This window comes from Polyodon spathula, chromosome 7, assembly GCF_017654505.1.
Source record: "Polyodon spathula isolate WHYD16114869_AA chromosome 7, ASM1765450v1, whole genome shotgun sequence".
Taxonomy (NCBI): domain Eukaryota; kingdom Metazoa; phylum Chordata; class Actinopteri; order Acipenseriformes; family Polyodontidae; genus Polyodon; species Polyodon spathula.
The window spans coordinates 24,422,449-24,449,651 of NC_054540.1; the positions used below are offsets into that span (position 1 = coordinate 24,422,449).

At 36.2% G+C, this 27,203-nt stretch overlaps 2 protein-coding genes across 5 annotated transcripts in view; one reads left to right on the forward strand and one right to left on the reverse strand.

The window, feature by feature from the left end:
• LOC121318396 (diphosphoinositol polyphosphate phosphohydrolase NUDT4B) overlaps window positions 1-3,853 on the forward strand; it is a 34,335-nt gene extending 30,482 nt beyond the window's left edge. For all 4 annotated transcript variants that reach the window (XM_041255004.1, XM_041255005.1, XM_041255007.1 and 1 more), the window contains exon 5: window positions 2,460-3,853. In XM_041255004.1, coding sequence (XP_041110938.1) covers window positions 2,460-2,665 — 206 coding nt within the window. In that variant the 3' untranslated portion in view covers window positions 2,666-3,853. The remainder of the gene's footprint in view (window positions 1-2,459) is intronic.
• An 8,312-nt stretch (window positions 3,854-12,165) lies between these two features.
• LOC121318397 (ubiquitin-conjugating enzyme E2 N) lies at window positions 12,166-25,737 on the reverse strand. The gene is made up of 4 exons (XM_041255009.1): window positions 25,494-25,737; window positions 14,407-14,653; window positions 12,834-12,974; window positions 12,166-12,295 (listed from the first exon to the last, which is right to left on the reverse strand). The coding sequence occupies exons 1-4, from the start codon at window positions 25,521-25,523 to the stop codon at window positions 12,255-12,257; spliced, it is 459 nt and encodes a 152-aa protein (XP_041110943.1). The 5' UTR covers window positions 25,524-25,737; the 3' UTR covers window positions 12,166-12,254.
• Between the last annotated feature and the right edge of the window lie 1,466 nt (window positions 25,738-27,203).

The window sequence follows — 27,203 nt, forward strand, 5'->3', positions numbered from 1 at the left end:
CAAAATGTCCTTCAAAGTTCAGCTTCAATCTCTACTTCTTGATCTAATATGATACCTGTAATGTTCTGTTGGTATGTAAAACTTTTCTGATACTCCTCCTGAAAATCTTTGGGAGGTTTTTCTTTGACCAGTGTCTACCACAGTTGTTATTTGTTATTCATGGCCCAGGCTGGAGCAGCACAGAAAGTAATTTCTACTGAAGTAGAAACTATTTCTATGCCATGTGACTCACTAAGCATTTGAAACTCCTTACCAGTGTTCGCACTGTCTTCTAGCAGTGTTCTTCTCTTTTACATTCTGTTCATCGTTAAAATAGACTTTGTTAATTATTTATACTTTACTGCACAAAACAGAAGAAAATGACCTGGATTTTCCACTCGATACTAAACCCCAAACACAGCTGAATTTAGGTTTATGACTGACTTGAAGTAATTTTGACTGGCTAATCCGACTAGCTGAAAAAATACAACTTCAACTTGGCAGAAGTTTTTCAACTGCCTTTTTTTCAAATGAGATGTGATAATGCAACATAAATAAACAGTGCAACAAATATGAATGTATTATGAGTTATTTTTAATTGTGTCTAGATACTAGAAATTTGCAAATCACAGATCTAAAGTTTTGGCTAATCTGGTCTCACACTGTGACATCTGTGCATTGCACACAAATTATTATATTGCACATAAAAACATGCTATATTTGTTTTCAACACTATGCTGCAAGAGAGTCGCCTGTATATTTAAAGTGCACACCAAAACAACTTCAACTGGATACACTTTGAAAAAAATCAGAGGGTCTTTCTTCCAAAGTAGAAAATGTGATGTATTTTCTGAAATGGTTGATTTTAAAATATATGGAAGATTTTAAAATATATCATGCATGCACTATATCAACCAGTATTGTTTGTATCAACAATATTGTATTGAAACTAACATTGTATAACGAAAATAACATAAACAAGTTGCAACTCAGCCAGATCTTTGAATTTTAGTTTATTATACATGCATTAATATTTGCTGCTATCCTCAGTAATTGGACCGCATACAACAGCCTGTCACTGGAACGTACTTCTCTGCTCACTTGCATTTTTGCATTAAAAAAACAACATTTAGCCAAGCTTTAGATGAGCAGTTTCCCATGGTCCTTCCCCTTTGGGCCCACAAAGTCTTGCTATTTGTGCTATTGCTATTTTTTGTAGAGTAGCCATGCTATTGCCAGAGCAATTCTTTTTGCGTGAAGTGAAGGTACAGTTACATACAACAAAAGCCAACCAATAGTGTTATCAGGACCTGGGAAGAGGTGGTCGCCATAGCAACCAGTAGCAGCACTCAAGTTGCATCCACACTGCAGTGCATTCCTATTGGACATACTAGACTTGGGCTGTCCCATTACAAAATAGATCTTGTTTGGCCAAAGTGTGAAGTTTCATGGACTTGACCCAGCAATGGTGACCAAACCTGTCATGTCTGTTGCTGTCGGGCCAATTCATTAAAACTGGTGTTTTTAATAATACAAAAAGAAGCATTTCTAAATGCAGTGACAAATATTTCGACTAGAAGTCTGTTTCAAAGTCTTCTATTCAAAATGTTTGTCGTTGAATTTTACATTTCATTTCGTATTTCAAAATGTTGCATTATTGAGTGTTGGGTAGTTCTGGATGAAATCTGGTATGTGGCTATTGGGCTTAGCCAGATAAGTGCCCCCCTTTTGCCGGCACTGACATTCAATAGAAAATGTATTAAATTAAGTGCATGCTCTTATATTTGAGGGAAACTAACCAAACTAACCAACTTTCCAACCTGTTTAAAAACAAGTGTGCCGTAATTCAAACCTGTAACTATTTGTAGATGCTACTAAATGAGGCCTGGTAATTCTGAACAGTGTGTCAGCATTCCCCGGGCACCTGACTAGCTGCAGCCCTTTTGCAATATCAGAATGCAGCTAAGTCCCTTAACTTGGGGCATTTGTGACCACAGGTGTGCCACCATTGAGCTCTTCAATGAGGATGTGGCAGGCCTAGCTGCTGAGTTACACTCTTTTTAATAGAGCTATCTTGACACATTTATAAATATCACTGGCTTTAATGTCCTCTGAAGATGAGGACTGGCTCTGGCGACTTTGGCACTCCTTAAATAACCTGGTTTAAGTAGTGTTGCAGCTGGAAAGTGATGTTGAATATTATAGAACAGCTGTGCTTATTTTTAGGATTTTTCACTCAGCGCTCTGACTAGTTAACTCTTGCCTTGCTGTACAGTTTTCCTGAACAACCATTTGTTTCCCATAGATTGTTGAAGTGGTGTTGCTTTTTCTAGTGCTTCCTATACTGACAAAAGGCATACGTTGATTTAAAATGGCTGTAGACAGCCTAGAGCAAGAAACTCTGTCTGTTTGCGTTAAGATTGATATTTTAATCTGACCCATTGTGGCCGTGTTACTAATGATGTAATTTTTGCTTCTAGGGAGAAAGAGAGAATGGTTTAAAATAGAAGATGCCATTAAAGTTCTACAGTGTCACAAACCGGTCCATGCGGAATACTTGGAAAAACTGAAACTGGGCTGCTCTCCCACCAACGGCAACTCTGTGGTTCCCACCCTTCCTGACAACAACTCCACTCTTTATGTCACCTCATCACAGACTCCTGGAAAGCCTTCCACTGTGAGATAAAAGGACAGTCACAGCCTATCTCACACTGGAGAGGGGACACTGTACTCACAGGAGAGTAGGGAAATCTGACCCAGGATTCTCATGTAAAATGTATCCATAAAACAAATACATTTGCATGAACTCTTGCAGTGTTGATACTAGTGTTTTTTTTTTTTTTTTTTTTTTTTTTTTTTTTTAAATATAATTTGTAAAATAGTATTTCAACAAACCAAAGCCATACCTGGAATTTTGTTAACAATGTTTTGTTAAGGATGCCTTAATTGGCCTTTTTTTAACTGTGCTTTTTGGGTTTTGTGTTTTTTGTTTTTTGTTGTTTTTTTAAACAGTCCTATACATTACATGAAAGGGTATTTGATTCAAAACCTCTTTTTTAAATTATACTTGAAATTAACAAATGCTGTGTTCATGAACTTGGAGATTTGCAGACACTGTTGTAATCATATTGGGGGAATAATATACACTGGCGATTTGGTAAGAAAACTAAACAGGCCCTTAAAAAAAAGTTTCAGAGATGTTGCTAAATTCAATAAATTTATTGTCCTATCTCAACAATTGACACATTTGGATATATTAAGTTTGTCTGCTAAAAAGCTAAATCTGTCAGACTAGCATTGGGAACTTTAATCGTATTTAATTCTGGATAATGCATGGAGCTGGATATGGGTGTATTCTAATAATCTAAACAGTGGCAGATTTTAATACCTTTACCCTAAAATGTACAAACTTTTTCGAGGACCTCCTTTCACTGTATTTGTATTGTATGTAGTAATGTTAATAAAGCGCCGGCAGAGTAAAAACTCATCTGTATTTAGATCTGCTGCTGCTGCTGCTTACATCAGTAAAATAGACCCTAACCTTGTCAATTCTGAGTACTCCAAAGCTACCTCAGTATTTTAACAAAATTACCGTTCTCCATGTAAATGTCTGACCCAGATAATAATCACAAAACAGCACAGCTAGACAGACTGCTACCCATACCAACACGAGGCAGACTGTAATAGTATGTTCCAGAACAAACCAAAAATCAAATACTGATGTAGTTAATAAAACCGTATTACTTCAATTTGGCGCCGCCCTCGTATTAAAGACTCCCTCGTATTAACGCCAGTTATGTCAGCTTTATAATAGAGGCCGCTCTCGAATAAACGCCGCTGTCAGTAAAGAAACATTAAGGGATTTCTTTTCTCCCCCTATTAAAAACAAATAAAAGCGCAACACTAACTATGTACATGTAACGCCCCCGAAGAGACGAGAGCCTCAATCTAGCAAGTAAATTACAAACTAATGCACACACATAGTAAGCACATTTTATTTAATGGTAGGGCACTTTTGAAAGAAAATGCAAGATAAACCACGTACAGAACAGCAGTCCTTCTGAAGTTCTATAGGTGGTTTTGTTTTTTAATTGTAATTCCCGTACAAATAAAAACAATGCGCATACTATCTGAGACGATTTAGTTTCGGTTTCTCTTGCACAGAAATTTCAAACAAGCAAGTTACAGTGAGAGGAAACAAAACAAAAAAACGAGTAGGGCATATTGTAGTTTGTACAGAAATCAAGTTGATATTCTGAGGTAATTTTTGGTGCAGAAAAACAACTACGTCACACTCTTGGGTTTAACTGCCACACCAGCATCATCTCGCCCCTTAACAACCAATACACTCCCCTGACCTTCCAACTCCCACCTAATAGGCTCTCGGTCACCGATAAAGTAGGTTCGCCACACACGCTGCTACATACAGGTAGGCTACAGTATTACAGAAAATAAGCAACCGCGATACTTCCAAAATGATATAAATTATGTAATTACATATTGCAGCGTTTGAAAATCGTTGTATTATTAATAAAGGCCGCCTTCATATAATCAACGCCCCCGTTTCAGAGCTGCAGTCATTTTGATCAATTTAAAATAAACGCCGGGGCGCCAGATTGAAGTAATACAGTATATTACACTGTATTTGTTCTGTCTTGAACCTTCAGTTTTACTGACTCGCTGATTTTTGTTTTCTCAGATTAGAGCCACTGGAACAATGTATATTACAATCAAATATTTCCTAAATAAAACGAATTCTGCCAGATTATTTAATGTGCAAATATTCTCAGTAACGGCTAAAACAGGATGTTAAATTGATACTTGTGTGCATTACTGCGAATATGTCATAAGGGACCGGATGCTGTTAGGATTGCACATGTCCCGACCCGCTGGTTACAAGCTGGAAATTGGGAAACACAAAGTCTGTGTGACCTTTCCTGAGTCTTCTGAGTACAGCAATTGGTAGAGATTGCCTCCCTTACACACGTTTAATTAGAAACTCTTACTAAAAGAAAACGTACATGTGATTTTAAACTCCAACCACAATAGTGTGAGTTGCGTGGTTACAAACTGGCCACTATCACATTTACAATAATACACAAATAAGGTTTGTAAATATTTCAAGAAAATAGGACTGGAATGGCCTTGTGTGGTTTTGTATCTTAATACACAAAAAAGGAAGTTGGTAATTTTTTTCAGTTTTTTTTCTATGCTTTATTTTCTATTAATGTATACCGATAACATTTTACAAAACGTGCTGCTGTAAATAATAATAATAAAAAAACAGACTCGTCTTTTGAGTAGTGTTGCTTTCAGCGAAATTGTGCCACATTGAGCTCCATAGACAATGGAGCAGAAGTACTGTGCGATTTACCTTCTAGAAATTCACTTTGCAGTTCTATTTTATTTTTTTTTTTTTAAATACAGTTTCTCAGAGGTCCATTCTGTACGCCAGGCATTAATTAGAAGCCAACATGGACAATGTTATTAAATGTGTTTAATTTTTATATATATCTCAAATAGAAATGGTTGAAGTAGGTGTTAAAGAACAGATGCAGTATAGTGATTTTAAAGAGTTATTGCTGCTGGACGATAGGATAGAAATCTGGGTTGAGCGATTCATTTTGAATGCACAAGTGTTTTCTGTTAACGAACGAGTTTGTGTTTTTGTATATTTTATTGTTACTTTTTTTCTCATTTGTTAATATTTCGGGATGTGCAGCAGAGTGCTCTGGCAGCACAGCATCAAGTACACGTGTGGACTTCATTAACGCTCACTTATACGACTGGTTTCACAAGCCACGATCACCACTAACCTCTCAACATGATTAGACCGAATCAGGCTCTGCAAAAACACCCGAATAACACCTACATTACCAATCGATTCAGATTGTTGAACAGTTTATTTTTTCTTTATGTATATAATGTTTTATACCGTCACTGAATTAACGCAGTATGGAATTTTGTTATATTATACCAGCAAACCATCTCTGGTCTACATCCATCTACAAAATGTAAAGAGTTTGAGTTGTTTTAAGGGTTTCCTCTATATCAATGCAAACATTTATATAAATTATTTATTTCGAAATTGATTTTTTTTTTTCTTTGTGAAATGACGTCTTTGTAATTTAATTAAAAATGATCAAATTGTGTGGTGCAATGTTAGCTTCTATTTTCTTTTAAAGAATTAAAAAAAATCTAAACCGTTTTGTCAAAATCCTCAGTGTGCAGGAGTGTTCTGTTTTTTCATTCGATCAGTCTTAAAGGAATAGTACGTACGGCGTGCCGTTATATATTAATATATATATATATATATAGATATAATATATATATAATATAAGGTCCAGTTCTGCTCGCACCGTTGAGCCCTTCCTGTTTGAGCGACTTGGACCTGCATCTACCACAAGGTGGCAGTGCAAACAAATTAATATTTTACAATATTTATTGTATAGTGATACAACAAAGTTTTTTTTTTTTTTTTAGACTTTGCCAGTTACTTATTTACAAATGCTTGAATTTCATTCTCTTTCCATGGCCTATACAATAATATTTGTTTTTAAATGTGTCCACAAATAGAAAATGACCTAAATAAAGTTAGTTTCTCCAAGTAAATACAATATAAATTTATAAAGATAGATCGACATATTTTAATAGTGTATAAACTGCTAAATAATAATAACCTGGGCTTCTAACAATAGCAGTATTGCATCTTAAGATATCTTAAATGGGAAAAACAACCACCCCCCAACCATTAATCCATCCTTATGACCTTAGACTTTGTTTACTGAAGTACAGCACACGTGTCACATGTAATTAAATACGATATTAGTCCGAGCAGCAGAGTAAAAACATTAAATTTTGAGATGTAATACGACCGCATTGAATATCTTTTTATTCTTTAAAGATGTTGGTGTAAGATACTTTTGACTTTTTTTTCCAGATATACTGCAAATAAAAGCAGGAATAATTACCTGGACCATTTTTTGTCTCCTTAGGTTTGGAAGTTTAATATGATCGGGTGAAGAATTTCCTGAGGGTCGTGGCAAGAAAACACACAGCCGCAAACACAAGTAGAACAAATCACAGTAGTTGAAAATATAATCAATACAAATGTTATCTAAGCCATGGGGTACTATGTTTTAATACACTTGTGGCATGCTGTGTATTTTTTTTATATTTCCCAGTATAAGCGCTTTTCCCGTGGAGTGCACATTTCATGTCTTCTTAACTTGAAATAACCGCTAGAAAACTCCCAGTGCCGACTCAATATTTCACATGGAGGCACCGATTGTTAAACAAACAGTACCACAGTTTAACCTTATGGTGTACATGCATTCAAATTAGAAAGACTTACTTTTTCATGTGTTTTAATGTTCTCATGCGTTTTCATTTCACCTGCTGCATGGTGGTTTGAGCAATCCCATATATTTTCAATTACAAGAACCATAAATTCAATTCACAAACTCTGAAGTAATGCAGAAAAAAAATACTGTCACCTCGTCTCCGCAGCGAACGACACTTGGGTTAGCTAGTTAAATCTGTAGTCACAATGTTTATCTTCTCCAACTATATGAACAGCTTGACTATTTCCTCTGAAAAACACACAGTACTTCACACTGGAAGGCATAAAACACCCACATTATACATTTCCTTTAGTTGTTTCTTAATTTTACATATTTTCTTCCAAGTATTCTTATGTAAGAATGCTGTAGGGTACAAAGGTAAACAGGTAACAATTAAACATTCAGGTATTGCTTGTTTAGTTGCCTCAAACATGATTAAAAGTTGTTTTTTTATATTAAAATGCTTGTAATAAGATTTGATTGATGAAAATCTAATTGCTGCCCACAATTTTAGCTCCACAGCCTCAAAATCCCATTAATCTGGCCTAAACAGTAAAACATAAATGTAACACTTATCCATAAGATTATAAATGCCTGTTGTTAAGCCTAATTATATGTGGTCCTCTGATCACAGGTTGCCGTTTCATTTCTCTTTGTTCCCTGAAGTAACTTTTATCATTGAGAAAACACTCTCTCTCGACTAGTGCTACAAGTGGGGCCGTCCCCCACAGATCTTGTATTGTAACGTCACTGTTAGCAGTCCCTGAAAGTTCACAGAATAGGGTTCATATTTAGAGTCTTACTGGCATGGCCTTCATAGTTTGTAACAGATTCAAATATGGGAACATTGATTTTTCATCTGTTTTAAATGTTTGCATTCCTGACAATCTGTCCAATGGGCAGAGGCAAATCAACAAAATACTGTCATACAAGCTAGATTAATTTTACAGTAAAAGCAGTACAAATATTTGATTGAATTCATCTTCACTCATGTCAGAGCCTTTCAAATTTTGTTCAACTTATTAAGAAATACAGGGATAGCAAAAATATGCTGGGCTAAAACTGAGGCTATTCTGGTACAAGTGATAATGTGTTTGCCATGTGACCACATGGTTTTCTTCTCAGTGGTAGATTCTCTGTGGTTTGTATTTGTTGTAGAGAACGCTGGCCCTCTTGAGGCAGGAGCTTGTAATTGCAAGGAAAAACAAAGTGATTCAATACCTAACCCCAGGGGAACAGAAACACATTATTTACATTTATGGAGGATATAACCTCAGTTAATGTTTTATTTTATTTAAGCAATTTCAAGTTATTAACAAAATCATTTAACATTAATATTATTTATTATTATTATTAGTAGTAGTATTGTTATTTAAACAGCAATGAAAAATAGTTTGAGTAAAGGAAACTGAATTGTACATGTGGTAAGGGGAGTAATAAACTGACTCCATTGTGATTTAGCAGTTGGTTCAAACAATTTAACAATGCAAGATTATAAAAAAATAAAAACTATAAATAAAATAATAATAGCATCAGTACTAAACCAAACTTAAATGAGATGGATACAGTAATTGGATCAAATATGCGATTAAAACCAAGATTATTATTTTTTAAATCTCAAGATTAAATCGTGATTCCTTTGTAATCGTTTGACAGCCCTAATAAATGCATCCTTGTTTTTTTCATAGCTTGTCAAAAATAAATAAATAAATAAATAAAATAAACCACCTTGAAATGAAAAAGAAAACATCTACATCTGAGGGAATCTGAACTGATTCAGGAAATATCCCAGTCTTCAGCTGTGTCAAAAGAAAACTCGCCTCGGAATTCCATTGAAAACAATGACTTCACCAATCAGCAATGTACCTCAGCCACTTGATGGTTTTCTTTTTATCAACCTTTTCCTTCAATGCAATTGACAAAAGACTAGATAAAAGTGGATAACGATTACAAAGCAGTATATAATAGATTTATAGGACTGCGAGAGCGTCTAGGAGTTACATCAGCATTGGCAGCCCCTGTCACTTCTCAGCTCGTGCCGATATTGCCCCCACACAGAGACGTTCACTGTCAGTACCGCACACCTATATTATCCATCTAAAACTGGATTTGAGCTTCCATGTTATTAACCCCATGGCAGACCTTCCTGGCCCCCAAAGATGGATTTCAATAATCCAGACAGTGGATTTCTCAAACTTGATTTCATTTTACTTCAATTGTATGGAGTAATGTAGTACGTGGGTCAATAAATCACCTCTGCGGGGGAAAACCCCAGCAGTACAGACTTAAAATGTGCTAGTACTTTAATCTGCCACTGTTTAGATGATTACAAAACACCCCAGCATTTGTCAATGTGTCCGTTTAACATACATGAAAATTATCTATAACTTGTATGGATTTAAATATTTTAACCACTGCACACACATAGAGAACCCTCAAAAATCAGGTCCTGTTAAATTTAAAATATCTTGTCCTAGTTTACACAACTCATCCAATCTTTGTTCAAGTGTCCATTCTGGATGTTTTGTACAAGTTTAAGATTGAACATTTTTCTTTTATTGGGTAGAAAGTTTCCAGTCACAAAGGCTTTCAACAGCCTCCAACCCGCTGTAATGATGGGTGCCAGTAAGAGGCTTAACCATATTGGTTTCAAATCCCACCTCAACAGTTGCTGGAATTATCAGCAAGTTATGCTCTAGTGTCTTGAGCACTTGAAGACCCTGCAGGACCAGCATTCTATCAAACTAGGCTACATCCTGAAGCAGAGTATTCCAGAGTCAGCAGGTGCACAGAACAGCAGCTTTTTCTTGGTAATAAACTCAAGCTCAAATCTGTATCATCCAAACTTCATCAGTGTCTAGCCAGCTCAAATATACACTACCACCAGTGCAGGAGGATCTACAACATAGATTTGGTTAGAATACCAGTTCACAGAACCGAAGACAATAAAGCTAGACAATTACTGTAGTTCAGTTTAGTGTCTGGATTGAGATAGCCATGGTCTTAAATAGTCAAATGATATGGACTTGGAGTATCGTTCTTAGTTGAACCCGTTCAAATCAAGGAAGAAATGATACATTGCAGGCACTGCTGAATCTACCTGATCATTCAGGTATATTTGACCAGTCTCAAGCTACTGAACTCAAACCACAATCAAACTATCCATTCTCTTGGCAGAAACAGTTGTGATTCAGGAAGGTAGTTAACTTGAACCTGAATGCATGCATGCTGATAGAGCCATTACCTTTCACAGCAATTTGTCACATTTAAAACCTAACCAAATTCCCAATGACATTATACAGCAGTATGGTTTCAAGACCATTTACCATTACCCACATACAAAACATTTCAGCATTTGTGCAAGTTTTATCTGCAAAAGCAAAATTAGCTAGTGTGTTTTTTTTCCCTCTCACAACTTCTGCCCCAGAGAAATCATGACTTATTCAAGAGTGTTTCTTAAAACAGTACATGAAGGGCTCCATTTGGAAGCCAAGCAATTTTTTTTTTTTTTTTTTTTTAGAAAGGAATCAAATTAACTGCATTAGAAAGCATGAAATTACTTACAAAGGACTGAAATGCTCCCTCCTGCAGCAAAGCTGTTTCTTGTTAGTTTTAAACTGTCACAACCGTTGCATCATCTTGGAAAAAGTACCATTGCACTTGGTTTAAAATACAGCCCTGTAGGTATAATGTGCACATCGTATGTTAACAAACATGGTGTTCCCACGAAAACATAGATAACAATGTCTCTTATTAATCAACAGCTTTTTATTTACAGGAACGACAAATAGTACGCAAGTGGATTGATGTTTAATCCCATCCTTGTACATAAATGAATGCATTTACAGTCAGTTAATTTCTTACATTCTGTTACCAAGTACCAATCATGACAGATGTGCTGTTCTTGGAAATTGAGAAAAGTTTGACATCAGTTTTAAATGTCTTTCTATTAGGTTTTCCACCCTTAAAACTTTGTTTCAAATGGAATTTTCATAGCAGTAAATAAAATGGAAAAGAAGAAATGTTCTGGAAGCAAGCACAGAGGAGCCATTTACCATAATACTTGCAAATTTATCAGACATATCAGCGAACTACAATAATTTTTATAACCTTTAGAACCCATTTGTATGGTCATGACAAATAAAATGGAAATCAACAAGTCAAAATAAAAATACTAAGACCAAATTGAATAACAAAAAAATATTTTACTAAAACATAAGATTTACAGAATTTTCCAGACAAGCCATACAAAAAGTCACAAGCCTTTTTTGGGGTCTTCACGACAGCATTCACAATGTTGTTAGTGATGGTGGACTAGTGGATTTCATTGTTTTTTTTTTTTTTTTTGTTTGTTTTTTTAAGGTTGTTGTTAAAGCCAAGCTTTTTTGTTTTTAATTATTATTTTTTTTAATACATCTACAGCATCTAAAGGGTAAACCAGACTCGGCAGAGGGCATGATCTAAGTTCTTCTATTTAGCTGCTTTATTAACTCCATTAGCATCACAACAGGAAAGAAAGAAAAAACAAAAAAACAAAAAAAAAACATAAAAATGACACTGTGCCCACAGTGGACTCTGCCTACCTTCATTCATAGCGCTTGTACAGTCAAACAAATGCCAGTTATATGCAAAGTAATCCAGAGGCAGGCCACTGCTTCAGAAACAAACTTTAATAAAAAGCCACGTGGTATATTTCTAGCCTCTGCTCATGCATGACAACAGTGAATCAGTACAAAGACAAATACTCACTAATGTGCATTTAAATCACCAAAGGACTGAAGTTGTCTGGTTTGATTTTTATGCATTGTAAATTTGCCCCCACCCCCCCCCCCCCCCCCCCCCTTTCTGACACTGTGCCCTGTAAATGCAAATTAAGAAGGAAGAGGTCTTGGCAGAACAGGAGTTGTGTTCACACTTGACTTCCGGTTAAACTTAAATATTGTTCATTGCGTATAGCCTAGTCCATGCTCTGGCTGCAAGACAGAAAAACAAACAAAAAGGAGAATGTTACAGTTTAAAAGTATTTCAACTTGATGAAACCCTCAAGATGCATTGATGGCAGTCTTTCTGCAACCTACTAACCCTAGTTTCAATGAAATATAAAATCACAGTATACTGCACACCCAGAGAGAACCGGATTGCCACACCACAAATGAAATATCCATATTAAAATGTGGCAGCCAGGCTCTGGGAGTGCAATATAATAGACCAAGCCAGAGAGGATGTGACTCGAATCAGTGTTTAACACTGACAGTTTATTTCGCAATGCAGTGAATAAACTAAACTGTGCAATACATTGCAATTGGTATGCAAAAAACTGTGTTCTATATGGTCACTGATTAGATGCAAGTGAAGTAACTTAATACAGAAGACTTTCTAGTCCTAAAATATCAATCCAGTAAGAAAGCAAACTAGCTTTTTACAAGTGCATTGTTTGTGATCCTTTCTGTATAACTGATTTGTTTTATTTAACTAGTTTTTAACTCAATGTTAATGCAAACAAACATTTACCTGTTTCTATGGCTTGAGCTTCGTTGGTCTTCCACTGCTCAGCTACATCATTAGCTAGTGGATCATCTGGGTTAGGAGCACTTAATAATGCCTGAATGGATAGCAGAACTGTGCGGATCTGCAAAGCGGGGGACCACTTATCTACAGGGAGACAAATCAGGGACTGAAGCAACTGTCAACGAACCAATGAAAAAATCAACAAAACACCAATATAGAGAGATGTAACACACGTTCTGTTTCACCACACAGACTACACGTGAACACAAAACACATTTACATAAATACATTTAAAAAAAGGCTGCATTATAGAAATTGTTGGTTTGCTTTAACCTCATCTGATGCCCCTTTCATACTGGCATGCGCTACCCAGGTCAAACTCCACCCAGGTCGCGACCCAGTGTCTCGGTCAGCAACGTGATTTTCACACTGCTTTTTGAAGAGGCAGTCGACCTGGGTGACAGAAGCAAGTACACAATGCGTGCACGCAATGCCCCGGAGGCAGCAACATTCTCATGACCAGCCTTTCATCTGTTCAGGCTTTCAAGATGGCATGCTTGTTACGTATACTTCCATCCATGAGCAAATGTTTCTTCATCTCTGCTGCAATCCGACTCATGGCGTGCCTCAAATCAATAAAAACATGTCTAAACAGAATAAAGAGGAATGTTACTTGCAGAAGTGACCCCTTCATGCAGACGTGGCTGTTGGTTACTTTAAAGCCTGTCGACCCACATCCTGAGGTGGGTCGGTGTCGACCCGGGTCGACCCAGGTATATGGTTTTACACGATGCGGGACTGTGACCAGGGTAGGAGCACCAATGTGAAAGATGCTTAAGGTTTATAATGTTGAGTAGGCAGGTAGAGGTTTTTTTTTTTTTTTTTTTTTGGTAAAAACACAAGGTGTTTCTTTTAAAATAAATATATATATATATATATATATATATACACACACATATATATACATATACACATATACGCACACACACACACACGCACACACACACACACGCACACACACACACACGCTGCTGTGCAAAAGTCTTACATATTATGAGCATCAACATTTTTACTCAATGCCTCCACTAGTGTTTTCTACTATTATAACAACCTTGACTTGCATAAAGAAGGAAAAAACATTGGATGAGCAATAGTTGAAGACAATATCCTTAAGGAATAGAAAGACGACAAGCGTTGAATTAACAACAGAACTGGCAGAAGGCACAGGTGTCGTCGTCTTTCAAATCAACAGTATGAAGGTCACTCTTGAAATCAGGACTTGAAAGATCTGTTGCAGTACGAATATCACTGTTAAGAAAGGGGCACAAGACTAAAATATACACAAGATCTCATAAATTGTACTATGGAATAATGGGCAAAGATGTTTTGGACTGTTGATGGATGGACAACACATTACATATATATATATATATATATATAGTTAACATAATAAACTAATTTGCAGAGTATCCAGTGGCTAGGACCAATACAAATACTGCATTTAAATCAGCCAACAACAATCACTCAGCTATTCCCATTTATCATAAGATTTTCTAGAAACAAAATGGGCACTTACCTTTCAAAATATCTAAACATATTCTTCCCAGCTTGTCTACATTAGGGTGATATATTTTGGTCATGAAACGTACTTTAGGAGCTGCCATGGGGTATTCTTCTGGAAGGAATAGTTCAAGTTTAAAAGTCCCTCCCTCAAAGGGGGAATCCTGTGGTCCTGCAATAACCACATGAAAATAGCGAGCGTTGCTTTCGTCCGGCTCTGCCTTTATCCCAGGCACTGGCTCTGCTAACAAGCGCTGGGTTTCCTGTAGTGACACAGACAAGAAGCAGTCAGACCTTCAGTTTGTATTTTAAGCTACTGCATTTATTTCATCTTTATCCCCAAACCTACATTCCAGCCAAAAAACATTAAAATACAAACAAATCATTTCAATCTGTTCATAGATTATTGTAATTACAAGTCTTCTTAATTGTTCTGATAATACTGAAAAGTCTTATTGTATTCCAAATATTTATTTAGTTAATGACATCATAAATGCATTAAGCTTCTGGGAGGCACTTGTTTCACAATAGGAAAGCAGTCCTAATGGAAAATCATCAATAAATATATATGACACGGGTTGTCGATATCAATGTCCTGCTGGATAATTGCTTTTTGACTCCTGCCATTTTATTACACAGCATGTAAACACATTGTAAAACATTTCAATCAAAATATATTTTTACATTGCAACCAGTGAGTAAGTGTGAGAACTGTGCAGTATCCTCTAAACCCAGCAGCTCAGGCTCTCCAGGTCTAGATTAACCAGCAAGCGAGTGTATTTGGAACCTGCCCTGAGATAAACAATGAGCTTCTGTCAATAGGGCTTCAAATCAAACCCACCACCTGTTTGGAGATATAAAATAAATCTGACCCTCTCAGTACTCCCAGCAAAACTATTTTCTCATTATTTCAATCTGCTATCAGAATTTCATTTTGTAACCTAATCTGAACAAATGAGTCAAATTATTCTTTCACCATCTAGAACGAACTTCACAGTAGACCCAATTATATCCAGGATTGATTTCACTTCCAGCAAACTAGATCGATAACCGATTATTCTCAAAGCAAAAATAGTGGCAATGAATTCAGGGCGTCAAAATAAACGGCGATCGGCGCAGTCCACCACCTAATACGAGATTTGTAGCGGCTGCTTTATTATAAAAATATTAAGATTATTTTGGGGTATTATCATTGTCCATTTTTTGTAGTATTTTACTGTAAGGTGACATAGTACATAATAGCTATACATATGCACCAAATAAATAAAAAAGCGTATTCCTTTTGCTGTGATATCGTAGCAATATGTACCCAGGTGCTTGTGATAGATATTGGGGGTTCATTTATGGAGGTTGCATACCTTTAAGAAAGGCGTGATGATGCTTAAGTGCAGAGGTACTGGATTATTATTACACTCTGGTTTCATGAAACAGTTATGATGGTGACCAAACGTGTCAGTACTGTTGTGTTAAAAAAAAAAAAAAAAAAAAAAAAAAAAGGGTTAAAATGAAGTTACATAAAAAAAAAAAGTAGAATAGCAAAAAACCAAAATAGAAGTGCATTAACAAAAAGTCCTGAAAACTTAACATAAAGAAAACCATTTAAAATGAAGCAATAAGTGCCAACAACCCTAGGTTATCTTTCCCCAGTCAAATCGTAGAGTGCCTAAACAAGCAGGGATTAATATACCATAATAAAAAAAAAAAAAAATTAAAAAAAATAAAAAAAAAGAAAATGTAGCCTAGAACATAAAAAAAACAAAACAACCAGATATAGTCAACAAAAGACAACACATTATTTAAATTCTTTGTAGTACTATATATTTAAACTAAGGCAAGTTTATTTTTCCGTTAAAGGTGCTCTCTGCTATAACGTTCTGTCGCCCGGCTGTGCAGAATTCCTGGGGAGAACCCTGTTAACCATTTGAGTTGGCACAGGGATCACTGCTGGGAGGTGCACAGTAAAAAGAATGGCAACAATAACACATTATAGTAGGGAGTCATTTTCTCACAGGACAAGATTAGGTAGAATTAAACTGACGCTGAGCAAGTTTGTGAATGGGATGTAGATCAGATGTGCTGGTGGCAATGACGGGTGAGCTTACAGGCAACTTTTGCCCAGAGTTTTTTTTTCAATTTGAGAGTAATTGCATAAAGCAGCTTGGGCAATGTAGCAATTGCTGCCGGTTATTTCGTGCCCTGCTTTACCTCAAATCAGAATCTTTTTTTTGGTTTGTTTTTAAATATCATCTACTGTTAAAAAAAAAAAAAAAAAAACAAACAAAAAAAAAACACCCATTTAATAATTCAATTTTCTAGGACCCTTAAAATGGGGGAGAGACTAACACACCAGTGCGACATTTGAGCCGGTGTGTGTAATAAACAAAACACAATGGGATTACTGCAGCCACAGTTATGGCCCACACAAACCTAACTGTCAACAACCCGATTTATCTGTTCAGGATCTACGGCATTCTGGTCATGCTGCTAGGTTGAAACACAAAACCACTGTTCCTTAAGTTTTACTTTCTTACTCTCAATACCCTTAGTCATTTTGATATGTTAAACTCAAGCTTTCAGATTCTTGACAATGAAAATGTTTTCAGCAACATCACCCACGTGTGCAGCGCTAATGCAAAATGCCTACAGGAAAGCGTAAGCAAGTTGTGCTTAGAACTGAAAGTTTGTTTTTTTTTTTTTGTAAACCTATGCATTTGACTGCTGTACACTAATGCAAGTGTATACAGAATGGGGGCAAGAGCCCTATGCATGGAGGGTTTTTTGTGTAAATGCATGTTGTAAATAGTGTGTATTTACTGTAATTAATGAAGTACCTGACGTTCCTGGGAGAGCCTGCCTGCTGTGTAGAATCTAAATCAGCAGGTAAGTGTGTTCCAGTTTTGGGCTGTTGCAAAACCAACGCTAAATGTGCTAAAGAAGCTGAAATTAGTAATTAGTAATTGTGTGTGTGTGTGTGTGTGTGTGTGTCAAGAGTCAGACACTGGAGAGTGAGTAAGCAAGTCAAAACCGCCAACAGCCAGGTGAGGAGCCAGAGTTCTTTATTCTTTAACGGAGAAGATTAGTTCAGAGATTGTAGATCCCACCAAAGTTTACATACACTGTGTTGAATGTGCTGATGGTGTAACATGAGCTATTCAGTGTGTGGATATGTAAATAACTCCTGTTTGCCGGCAGGGTGTATCAACTTCAACCTCCGTCTCGATCTCCTGTCTGTCCCTCAGCAACGAATGCACGCATCCACACAGCTGACGGCTACCCTGTCACAAGCATTAATAGCCTGTATCTTCCTAAACAAGGTATTTAGGGGAGCTCCCTAATAAAAGCTGAATCAATATACAAAGCTGTACAATGGTATTTAGACCAGGATTCATTTCTCCAACTTTTTACATACCAGCCCTTACTGTGGTCCCACCGCAGTCAGATTCGCAACAGACTACTATAATTGAAAATCTAAACTGTGTTTATACAAATATCGTTACATTGCATAACTGTCTTTTAATCTGTGCTGGAGTAACTATTCTTTACACTAGTAATCTGATTGTTCACAGCTCCTCAGGAGGTGAAACAGAAAACAATACTACTGTACCGACTGCCCCAAACCGAGCTAAAAACAAAACACACAAATCAAACTTGACTAAGTGAATGAAAGAATACATGTAATAAGCACGAAGCCAACATCTTGAATCATCAGGTCTGTATGATCTGTAAAAACATGAACCTACTAAGCTATCTTGGGTCAGAGGTCAAAGTGAAGGGTGGGCTGAATGTTTTCATAACACTGAGGAGATTTTGGCGATGAAATGGTTTAGAAGTTAATGGTTGTAGAAGCCGTGGCGGATGCTTTCACAGTATCACAGTGCCATGGACACGTATTCTCAGGGGAGGCAAGTCTCGTGCTCTTCAGCACTAAACTCCAAAATTTTTCATTCTACATTGAACTGTCTAGACTACAGTAGGACACCAGACAACAATATTTGATGGAATCAGCTGAATTAAATCTTCACTAAAACAACATGCCAGAGCCTACATAAAAACAGGTTAAAGCCCATCTTAACTGCTTTGGCCCTCAGCCTTCTGGGGATTAGATACTTTTGTAATCAGCACCAACAAGGCTTGGGTAATACTCACTTATACAACCAAATGAGCAGAAAGAGAATACAGCGTGGAGTTTTCTTTTTTTGTACTCGCATAAAATAACCTATCCACTATCTTCCTGAAAACTGGAAGAAATACATTTGAAGACACATCACGATAGTCCCCCCTGTTCTTTCTGTTTAAACTGTTCAGTCCTTGTCTTATATTGGCAAGTACGTTAACATATGTAATTTGAAATCACATTAGAACCTTATGGGAATCGTGTCCCAGTCTGAGGTAACATATAAATCTATGCAAAAAAATGTGTTTTGTCCTGTTCTCAAGTATGCTCAATAAAGGAGTTTGTCAACCCCAAAAGTTAATAAATCTGTAGCTAGAATCCAGAGGCCGAACTGTTTGTATCCTAGCAACACACTGATATTGGCTTCTTGCCTTACTAGCACTAATGTATGTGCATAACTACATAATCAATGCTTTAATTTGTCCCCATGGAAATCTGTGGTAAAAGTTCCTAAAATCTGCAACAAGAAAAGTGTTTTCAGCAACATTCTGCGGCAATGACTTCATAGTGTTAAATGAGTATAAATAAATAAGAAAGTAAGTCACAGTTATGTTTGCCATATATAATGGTAATCAAAAAAAGCAAAAAATACAATAAAGCAGAGTTCACATGTTTTTCTTTTTTTAAACTTTTTTATAGCACTGACTATTGGATGCCATTTTTTAAAAATATACATAAAACATAACAATTCTTAAAATAAATTAAATACAGTTATGGCAAAAACATATGAATATATTTAATCGCATTAGTAATAACATTTGCTTAGCAGAATAAGATTGTAGTTTCAATTTAGCATTGATACATTTTACAAATGCACCGTTTTACAAATGCGTACTAGGCTTGGAGCATTTTTGTACAAATGTAAACGGTATTTTTTAGAAACGTGTTGTTCACCAAAATATTGTAATTTTAAAACATATCCACATCAAGACAGCACACAGAAATAGTTTGGAAGCTGTGACAAGCGCTTGGAAACAGTAACAGACGACTCTGATTGGCTGATAAACTTTTTGTTTCTTTGACCAAGGCCACAATGTGAAAGTGCTACCATCACATACCACAAAACAAACGGGACAGTAACGTATGACAGCATCATCCCAAGCAGTCAGATAATATCTAATATAGTTTGCCATCCCCTTCCTTGTTGAGCATTCATGTTACTACACAATGTACAAAAAAACTTGTATTTCCATATATAATTAGAATGACATCTTTCAGGAGCTGCAACACAGGGAGCACAAGCAAGGTCCTAATTGTTTTTCTGAAGCTATGACGGTGAGTTATTGGAAACACTGGACTTGCATTTTGTATTTGTGCCCTATTTTTTGCCGTTATATTTGGTGCTAATTTAGATGTGTTTCCGGACCTCACCAATTGGCTTAGGAATCTCTCCATGCCTGAACTAAAGCTTGCACTGAAACCCTGCCACACTTCTCACTATACAAATATAGTGTACACACACTAGTGACATGTACAGTGATAGCAAGGAGCAAATGTTTGAGTTTTCATTTTTTTGCAAAATACTGAAAATTCCACGGGAGAGAGCAAATTCCGCGGAATCCTGGAGGGACTCTATAATGCAAACTGGCAATGGAAGACTTCAAACTGGGCTCTACTTTGATGCATCGATTCACCAATATGAAATCGAAGCTCTGAAAATGTAAGGATCGCTGATCAATAACTAATGCATTGATTACATTTTTGCAGCGCTACATAATTTCTAGAAAAGAAAAAAACAACAAACAGGTGTCTATACTTAATGTGATTTATTTAAATACACCTCTAAATTACAAATGATTTCTTCTCCATGGCAGAATGGGGCAAGGTACAGTAGAGCTAAGGAAACTTTCTTGTATTTGCTAAAGCAATGGTGTTTTTGTTAATGAAAGCTACATATTTCAGCAGAATGCTGCATGTTGAGTTTTAAAGACAGCCTGGAGAGCAAGAGGAGGGTGTGGCTGAGGCAGCTGTTGCAGACAGATGAATGTTCCCATTGGCTGCAATAAAATTATAGCTAGAAGAAAATCTTCAGGTACCAACCAAAACTTTCAGCATGTGCTGAACTATTGTACAGCCCTGCACTAGGTGTGGATTGATAAATTCTTTCCCCCTAAAACTGTGTCTGTGGCAGTGAAACAGGATTTGAAACAGTCTAAAAAAAGCCTTCCTCTATTTCAAACATGTTTGTGTGTACAGCGTGCACAATTAAATTCTGCAGCGCAAGTAAAAGCAAACCTAGTTTTAATTTCAATAAACCACCTCTGCCAGAAAGGTCTAAGTCTCCAATCTGACATGAATCCAAACAAGGCATCCCTTGAGAGTGATACGAAAACTGTAGTCAGGAGCTGCTTAATTAGCAATAAACACACTGATCCACACAAAAATGGAACTGCTGTCAGTTTTCAACTGGAGTTCTTGGATAAGACCATGACACCTGTACAGTATTTTCATTACACTTCTATAGAAAGTATCTCAAAACCATAATTCTTTAAATTCGCTATATAAAATGCTATACTCTCTTTTAAAAGACTGCTAGTTTAGCATTTCTACCGTGATTTTATTTCCCCCGTAAAACAATTTAATTAGTTATAGCATGGTTGACTTTTTTGAAAAGTTACTTAGTGCTGAGAGAGTGAAGTGTAGGGCAAATAACTTGAACCTGCAAATCTATGGAAACTAGGGGTGCAACAATTAATCAATGCATCGATTAGTGATCATCTGTCCTTAAACTTCCTGAGCTTCGATTACATATTGGTGAATCGATGCATCAAATTAAAACCCAGTTTAATGCTTGTTTATGTTAAAACCTTCAGTGTGTGAGTGCGCTTCGTTTAGTGCTAGTATGGTAGATTAGCGTTGCTAGGATACACACTTTCGGCCTCTACATTAGCGCTGAACAAACCAAATCAGAAGTAGGCCTATTGTATTCATGTTTTCTTGATTTAAAAATTAAGCCAATGTTTTTTCTTTTTTTTTTTTTTTTAAATCTTAAGTCTACTGATTACCTTCTTTTGTTTCAAAGCATGTTGTGCTCTAATTTGAATATAAGTTGTGCATTTTTGCAATGGTGTTTTTACTTATTGGATCTTCTGTTTAAAAAAAAACAAAACACTAATGTTCTTTATTTTGAAAAATAAAAATGTCAATGCATCTATTATCGTTGATAAATGCCTATACAATAATCAAATACAAAATTAGGGTGCCGACTGCAGCACTAATGGAAACATTGAGATACCATTGAAATTAAACCAGTCAACTAGTTTTTATTTAAGTGGTTTTTTTTTTTTTTCTACTTGTTAGAAAAAAAAGATATATCTCCAGTGCTTCCCTTCCTACTGGCTTAAGAAAACCTTTCTTCCAACACACCTTTCCACCACCTCTAAATATCTCAACTAGTAAGTGTCATTTGAGAGGCCCAATGTGCATTTATGAGACACAAAAAGGTTTTACACTTAAGTGAGACCATGCTTTTTACTTCACAGAAGACCTTTTCTAATGGATAGAAAGGTATGGCAGTTCCCTGTGATTGACACGTTTCTCCATTTGGATAAGCTTATGAGGACTGGTTTCATTTAAACTAGGCTTAGATCGTATTGCAAAGTCATTTGAGCTATTCCAAAATGTAGTAGAAATGTACACAGGAAGGGGATGATTTGCATGGAGCATTACAAGGGTCATAATGAAAGTTAATTTGTCAATTCATAAGTTAATTCTTAAATGAATTGGTCAATTCCTAAATTAATTCTTAAATTTATAAATTAATTTGTAAGTTAATTTGCTAACTCTTATTTAAATCGTAAATTAGCTGTTTGCCAATTGAACTTTCAAGTTCATGTCACAATTTGAACATTGTTAATCACACGAGGGGGCCTCTACAATCGATAGTGCTGCCAACAATTGTATATGCCTTAGTGATGTCGCTGTGTTCCTAGCAATGGCATACCCTTGGTTTCAAAAGTGGGGGGAAGAGGGCTGGGGGGCAGTTTCTGTAGCTGGGTCATGCATGAAGATTATTCTATCTGAAATAATACAATGATTCAAAACAATAAATTATTGGCACAAAGTCGTCATGAATGATGCATGTGGCAACTAACTGTATTATTCAGTCGCTTCTGAGTCGTGGAATTACGAAGCCATGACTTTAGTCTTCAAAAATCACTGAACTCGGATTCGAACCTTGATCCATGATCAGATCCCTTACGGGCCCCGTGGTAGCGTGGAGCGCTAGAGCGAGTGTGGCACACTGCAGATTTAATGAGAGGAATGAGACTTGCCCTTGCAATATATTTCTAGAAATGTTGAGGGTTTCCTCACAATTGAAATACTTAAGATAAATACAGTTTTGCTATTAAAATGATGCTAGCATGTATTGATATAAGAAAAAGGTGGTATTAAAAAGTATTTTCAGCTTCCATCCACGTAAAATAATCACATGCGCTTATAGCTTGAACCTCAAACCGTAGTGTACCAATGATAATGTACATAAACACCAAGCGCCACACAATGAGTTTCAAACTTTAAATGTGTTCCTGTTTACAGGTAAGAGAACTCAACTTTACTATAATCAGTACGGTAATGTTTGTTATGGCAATTGTTTATTTATTAGTTCAAAAATGTTTAAACACAAACTTGTCAGCCAGGGCCTTTAAACTACGCGCCACGTATGTTCACGTCTCATTGGTCAGTTTCCCTAGTTACACTGGGTGCAGCTTCAGGTTTGGATCAACTTTTCAGATCAGTGGAGCCTGATCCAGATCCTCGTTGTAAAACACTTCATGATCCGGCTCCAGTGAACCTAGATCCGATCGCAATTTTCTTCCCATTGCCTTCTATGCTGACTATTGATTATACCAATATATTTTCATAAAATAAACCGTTTTAGTACTCCTGCAATGCAAAAAGCACATTTACCCATCACTGAAAAAGTGAGAGGGACATGTCTCCCATGAACGACATTAGGCACCCACTGAATTAAAATAAAGTAGTATATTAATTTGTAAGCCTATCACATGCACATATTTACCCCCAGGCTGTAACAGACCAGCACAGTTTATACAAACGTATTTTAATCACTAAAACAATGCTTAAATATTTTTATAGAATATATATTATATGTAAACTAATAGACAATTACTATGGAGTTCTTGAGTGTAGATTTGGTTCGTGGTGTGTATGGTTGGGAAATGTATTATATCTCCCTTGTTCAATTTATGTAGGCCTGTGTGAAAAATACTTGAATGATCCCTAAATAATAAATGCAGTGTGATAAAATGCACCGCACATCACAGTAATGCCAATGACACATATGATCCCACTGCACTGTTATGAAAGTACACATCTATGCAACAAAAACTGATTCAGTATTGGGCAATTAAGCTATGTGTAACACAAGCTTAATAAACAAATGAACTACAGCTCTGAGCAACTTTTACCCTGCTGGGATATGCCACTGCTGGATTTTATTGAGCATTTTATTGTACCTGAAAATCCCCCTTTTTTCGATGCAGAATCTACAGACACACAAGGTTTCTATATTTTAATATTTTTGGACTGGATTAAAGTAATTTGTGATTTACAAACAATCACTCAAATGTATAATTAAAGAATCAGCATACAGTAGATTACTACAACTGTAGAGACAATGCAAATAAATCAAACAATCACCTTCGATAACACATTCTTAAAATTACTGCAAAAGGATCGATAGAGTATATAAATGTGCCCAAATATAAATAATTACCCAATTAGAATTACTAATACAACGCATATGTACCACTTAACCCATATTTTTCACCTGATATATACATACACACATTATATATATATATATATATATATATATATATATATATATATATGAATATATAATATATATAATTATATAGAATTATAATATGTGTGTCTTTTACTGTGGTTCAGTGGCTGAATGCGTGTCATGTGACGTCACAGACCTGCTTTACGCCCACGTATACGTAGTTTGTCTATACCAAAGGCAGGCGTAATACTATTTTTAAATAGGTTATTGTGTGAATAAGAACCGTTTTCCACCATCACATTAATATTCAAAATCTATTATGTAGCGCTGGCTACTACTCGAGTGGCTACAAACCGTGTAATAAGTCAAATGCGTTTACTCCTTCAGTAAATATTTCCCCAATTACGGTAATTCGTTTAAGTCTTACTCAAAAACGGATCAAAAGTCAATTTTTGTTTATCTGGTATTCTGCAAAACGCCTGCAAAATTATGCATCAGCAGAGTTATATTAAAGTTATTTTAACTGATTATCAACTCATTCATTTCAATGGGCCTGCAAATCCCGCCCACGTCAAGGCCTTCACTGAAAAATACCTGCATCACCCCATATATCCACACATTTCTATAGAGCTTCGAGTAGGGTGGGCACTCAATTTGCAAAGCAAAAAAAAAAAAAAAACACGCCTTACGCAGATCCTACTTATTTAGTAAGTACGGAGAATAATATAATGTGCCTTTGTAAACATTTATGTGCAAGTTCAAATGAAAGGAATTCACACCCGGGCTGGAATTGAAAAAACACGCCGTCATAATACAGACAATCGTTCGATAACGGCATTGTGGGTCTCCAGATCTTCTGCATAAACCCTCTACCCTTCTGTCTAACATTACAAGGGTCCATCTGTTTATTTCATGAAACACGATCATCTAGGAGACGAGGACCACACTTCTCCGCCATCTTTAACAAGGGAGGAGGTATTTTTAACCCAACCTCATTCGGGTTTGGATCGGAGAACAAGCGGAAGTAGCCAACGCAATAGCTATTACTATAAGTTAGCTCGGGCGTGATCCGCTAACTGGTATTTGGCTTGTCTTGCACTTCGATGTGATGCTATTGACTGTAAAAAAAAAAAAAAAAAAAAAAAAAAAAAAAAAAAAAATACGCTAGTGTTACCTTAATGATCCTGCGGGGCAGTCCTGCCATCTTGTCTTTAATGCGGTTTTAGGCTCTGCCTCTCTTTCGACTTCTTTGCTCGCATACACGGTGCTAGGGCGCAACCGCACAGTCTTCCGGTGATGGCCGTCACTGAGGCGGAAGAATGCTAGGAAATGGAGTTTATTTATAAGCTGTGTCTAACATGGGTAGCAGCAATTGGTTTTTAAGAAAAAACTACAAATCCCCAAAGACTGCAGCTCTACCTGTCTGTTGGTGCGATGTAGACAGAAACTGAAAAAAAAAATGGAAACATTGGGTGCGTTCACAGAGAACATTGTTAGAAGATCATTGGCTGAATTGGTCAGATCCTGCACAGAATCAGCGCAGAATGATCTCCGTGAACGGAGCCTGACATTTCATTGGAGATTCGTAACGACAGCACGTGGGTTAAAAAGGAAGTTAATATGTCCATGCAATTTAAGTAATATACTGACAGTGCTGTACATCTGTCACTTATATCAGTATACTTACTTCGCGGGGTTTGCCTTACTTTTTGATGTAATACATGTACCTATTTTAAAACGAGGGTAGTGAGTATAAACTGTAACCAGTTTGTTTATCAGTATTGAATATTTAATTAATTAATATAAAAAAATGATGTGGTTATAAATTAATTGTATACCCCAAAATGTAGAGGAGACCGGGGCTTGTTGGGACACGGGGTAAGTTCCGATACCATCACCCATCACTTCCTGTCACATGATGCCATGCTTCCTTGGCAACAGTTGTGGTAGCATAGACCTGCGATTAACCCATCCCGTGTGTGGAACCTTTCAAGGTACTGTGTGTTATTTCAAGTTGTCAAACTTTCATTGTTTTTCACATCCTGAAGTAATTTTTGAGGAATTGGATATTTTGACTCATAGCCAAAGAAACAAAGCACATACCAAGTGAACTTCTGTGTTTCTGTAGTGTCATCTGTTTTTTTTTTTTTTTTGATCTACAAAAATAACTAAAATTGTGGTGGAGGGTTATCAGGGCTAAGCTGTCCATTTAATTTAGTTGTTTTTAAAATCTATTCTGTGTATTTGTTCTCCTAACATTTTTGATTACTTATTGTACTGTATAATTACTATGCTTATGGTAACCTATAATAATAGCAGGTAAAAGCTAATGTGACTAACTCCAGAAAAGTTTTATACAGAAATCAATTGGTTCTTCATTAATTAGTTCATCATTGTTATCCTCAACAGTAGCCTAATCTTTTCCTATGGTATTGTTGTTTTTGTTTGTATTTTACTTGTATTTCATTAAATTAATGATTTTGTATGACACCTGTAAAATTACTATTATGATTTTTAAACAGTAATTCCTATATTTTAATGGCTGGAATCAGCTGGCTTCATTAAATGTTTTTGTTATCTTGCTAAGTGTATTTTTATTACACGCTTGTTATATTGTATAACAGGCATTATAATGTATTGAATAATTGTTTTCTGCATTGTCCATTAATAGATAATGGAATCATGTTGCCCATTTCATGTTTATTCTATACTGTCTAAACCTGCCCTGTGCATGGGGCAAGTTGAGACACTTGCTCATTTTTAAAACTTATTTTTAACAAATTTGTTTAACTTTGACTGTCAGTTCACGTTGTTTGTAAAACAAGCACAAACCAAAGTTATGTATGATGCAAAGTTTCAGCTTCCCGTAGACATCATTTGTCCT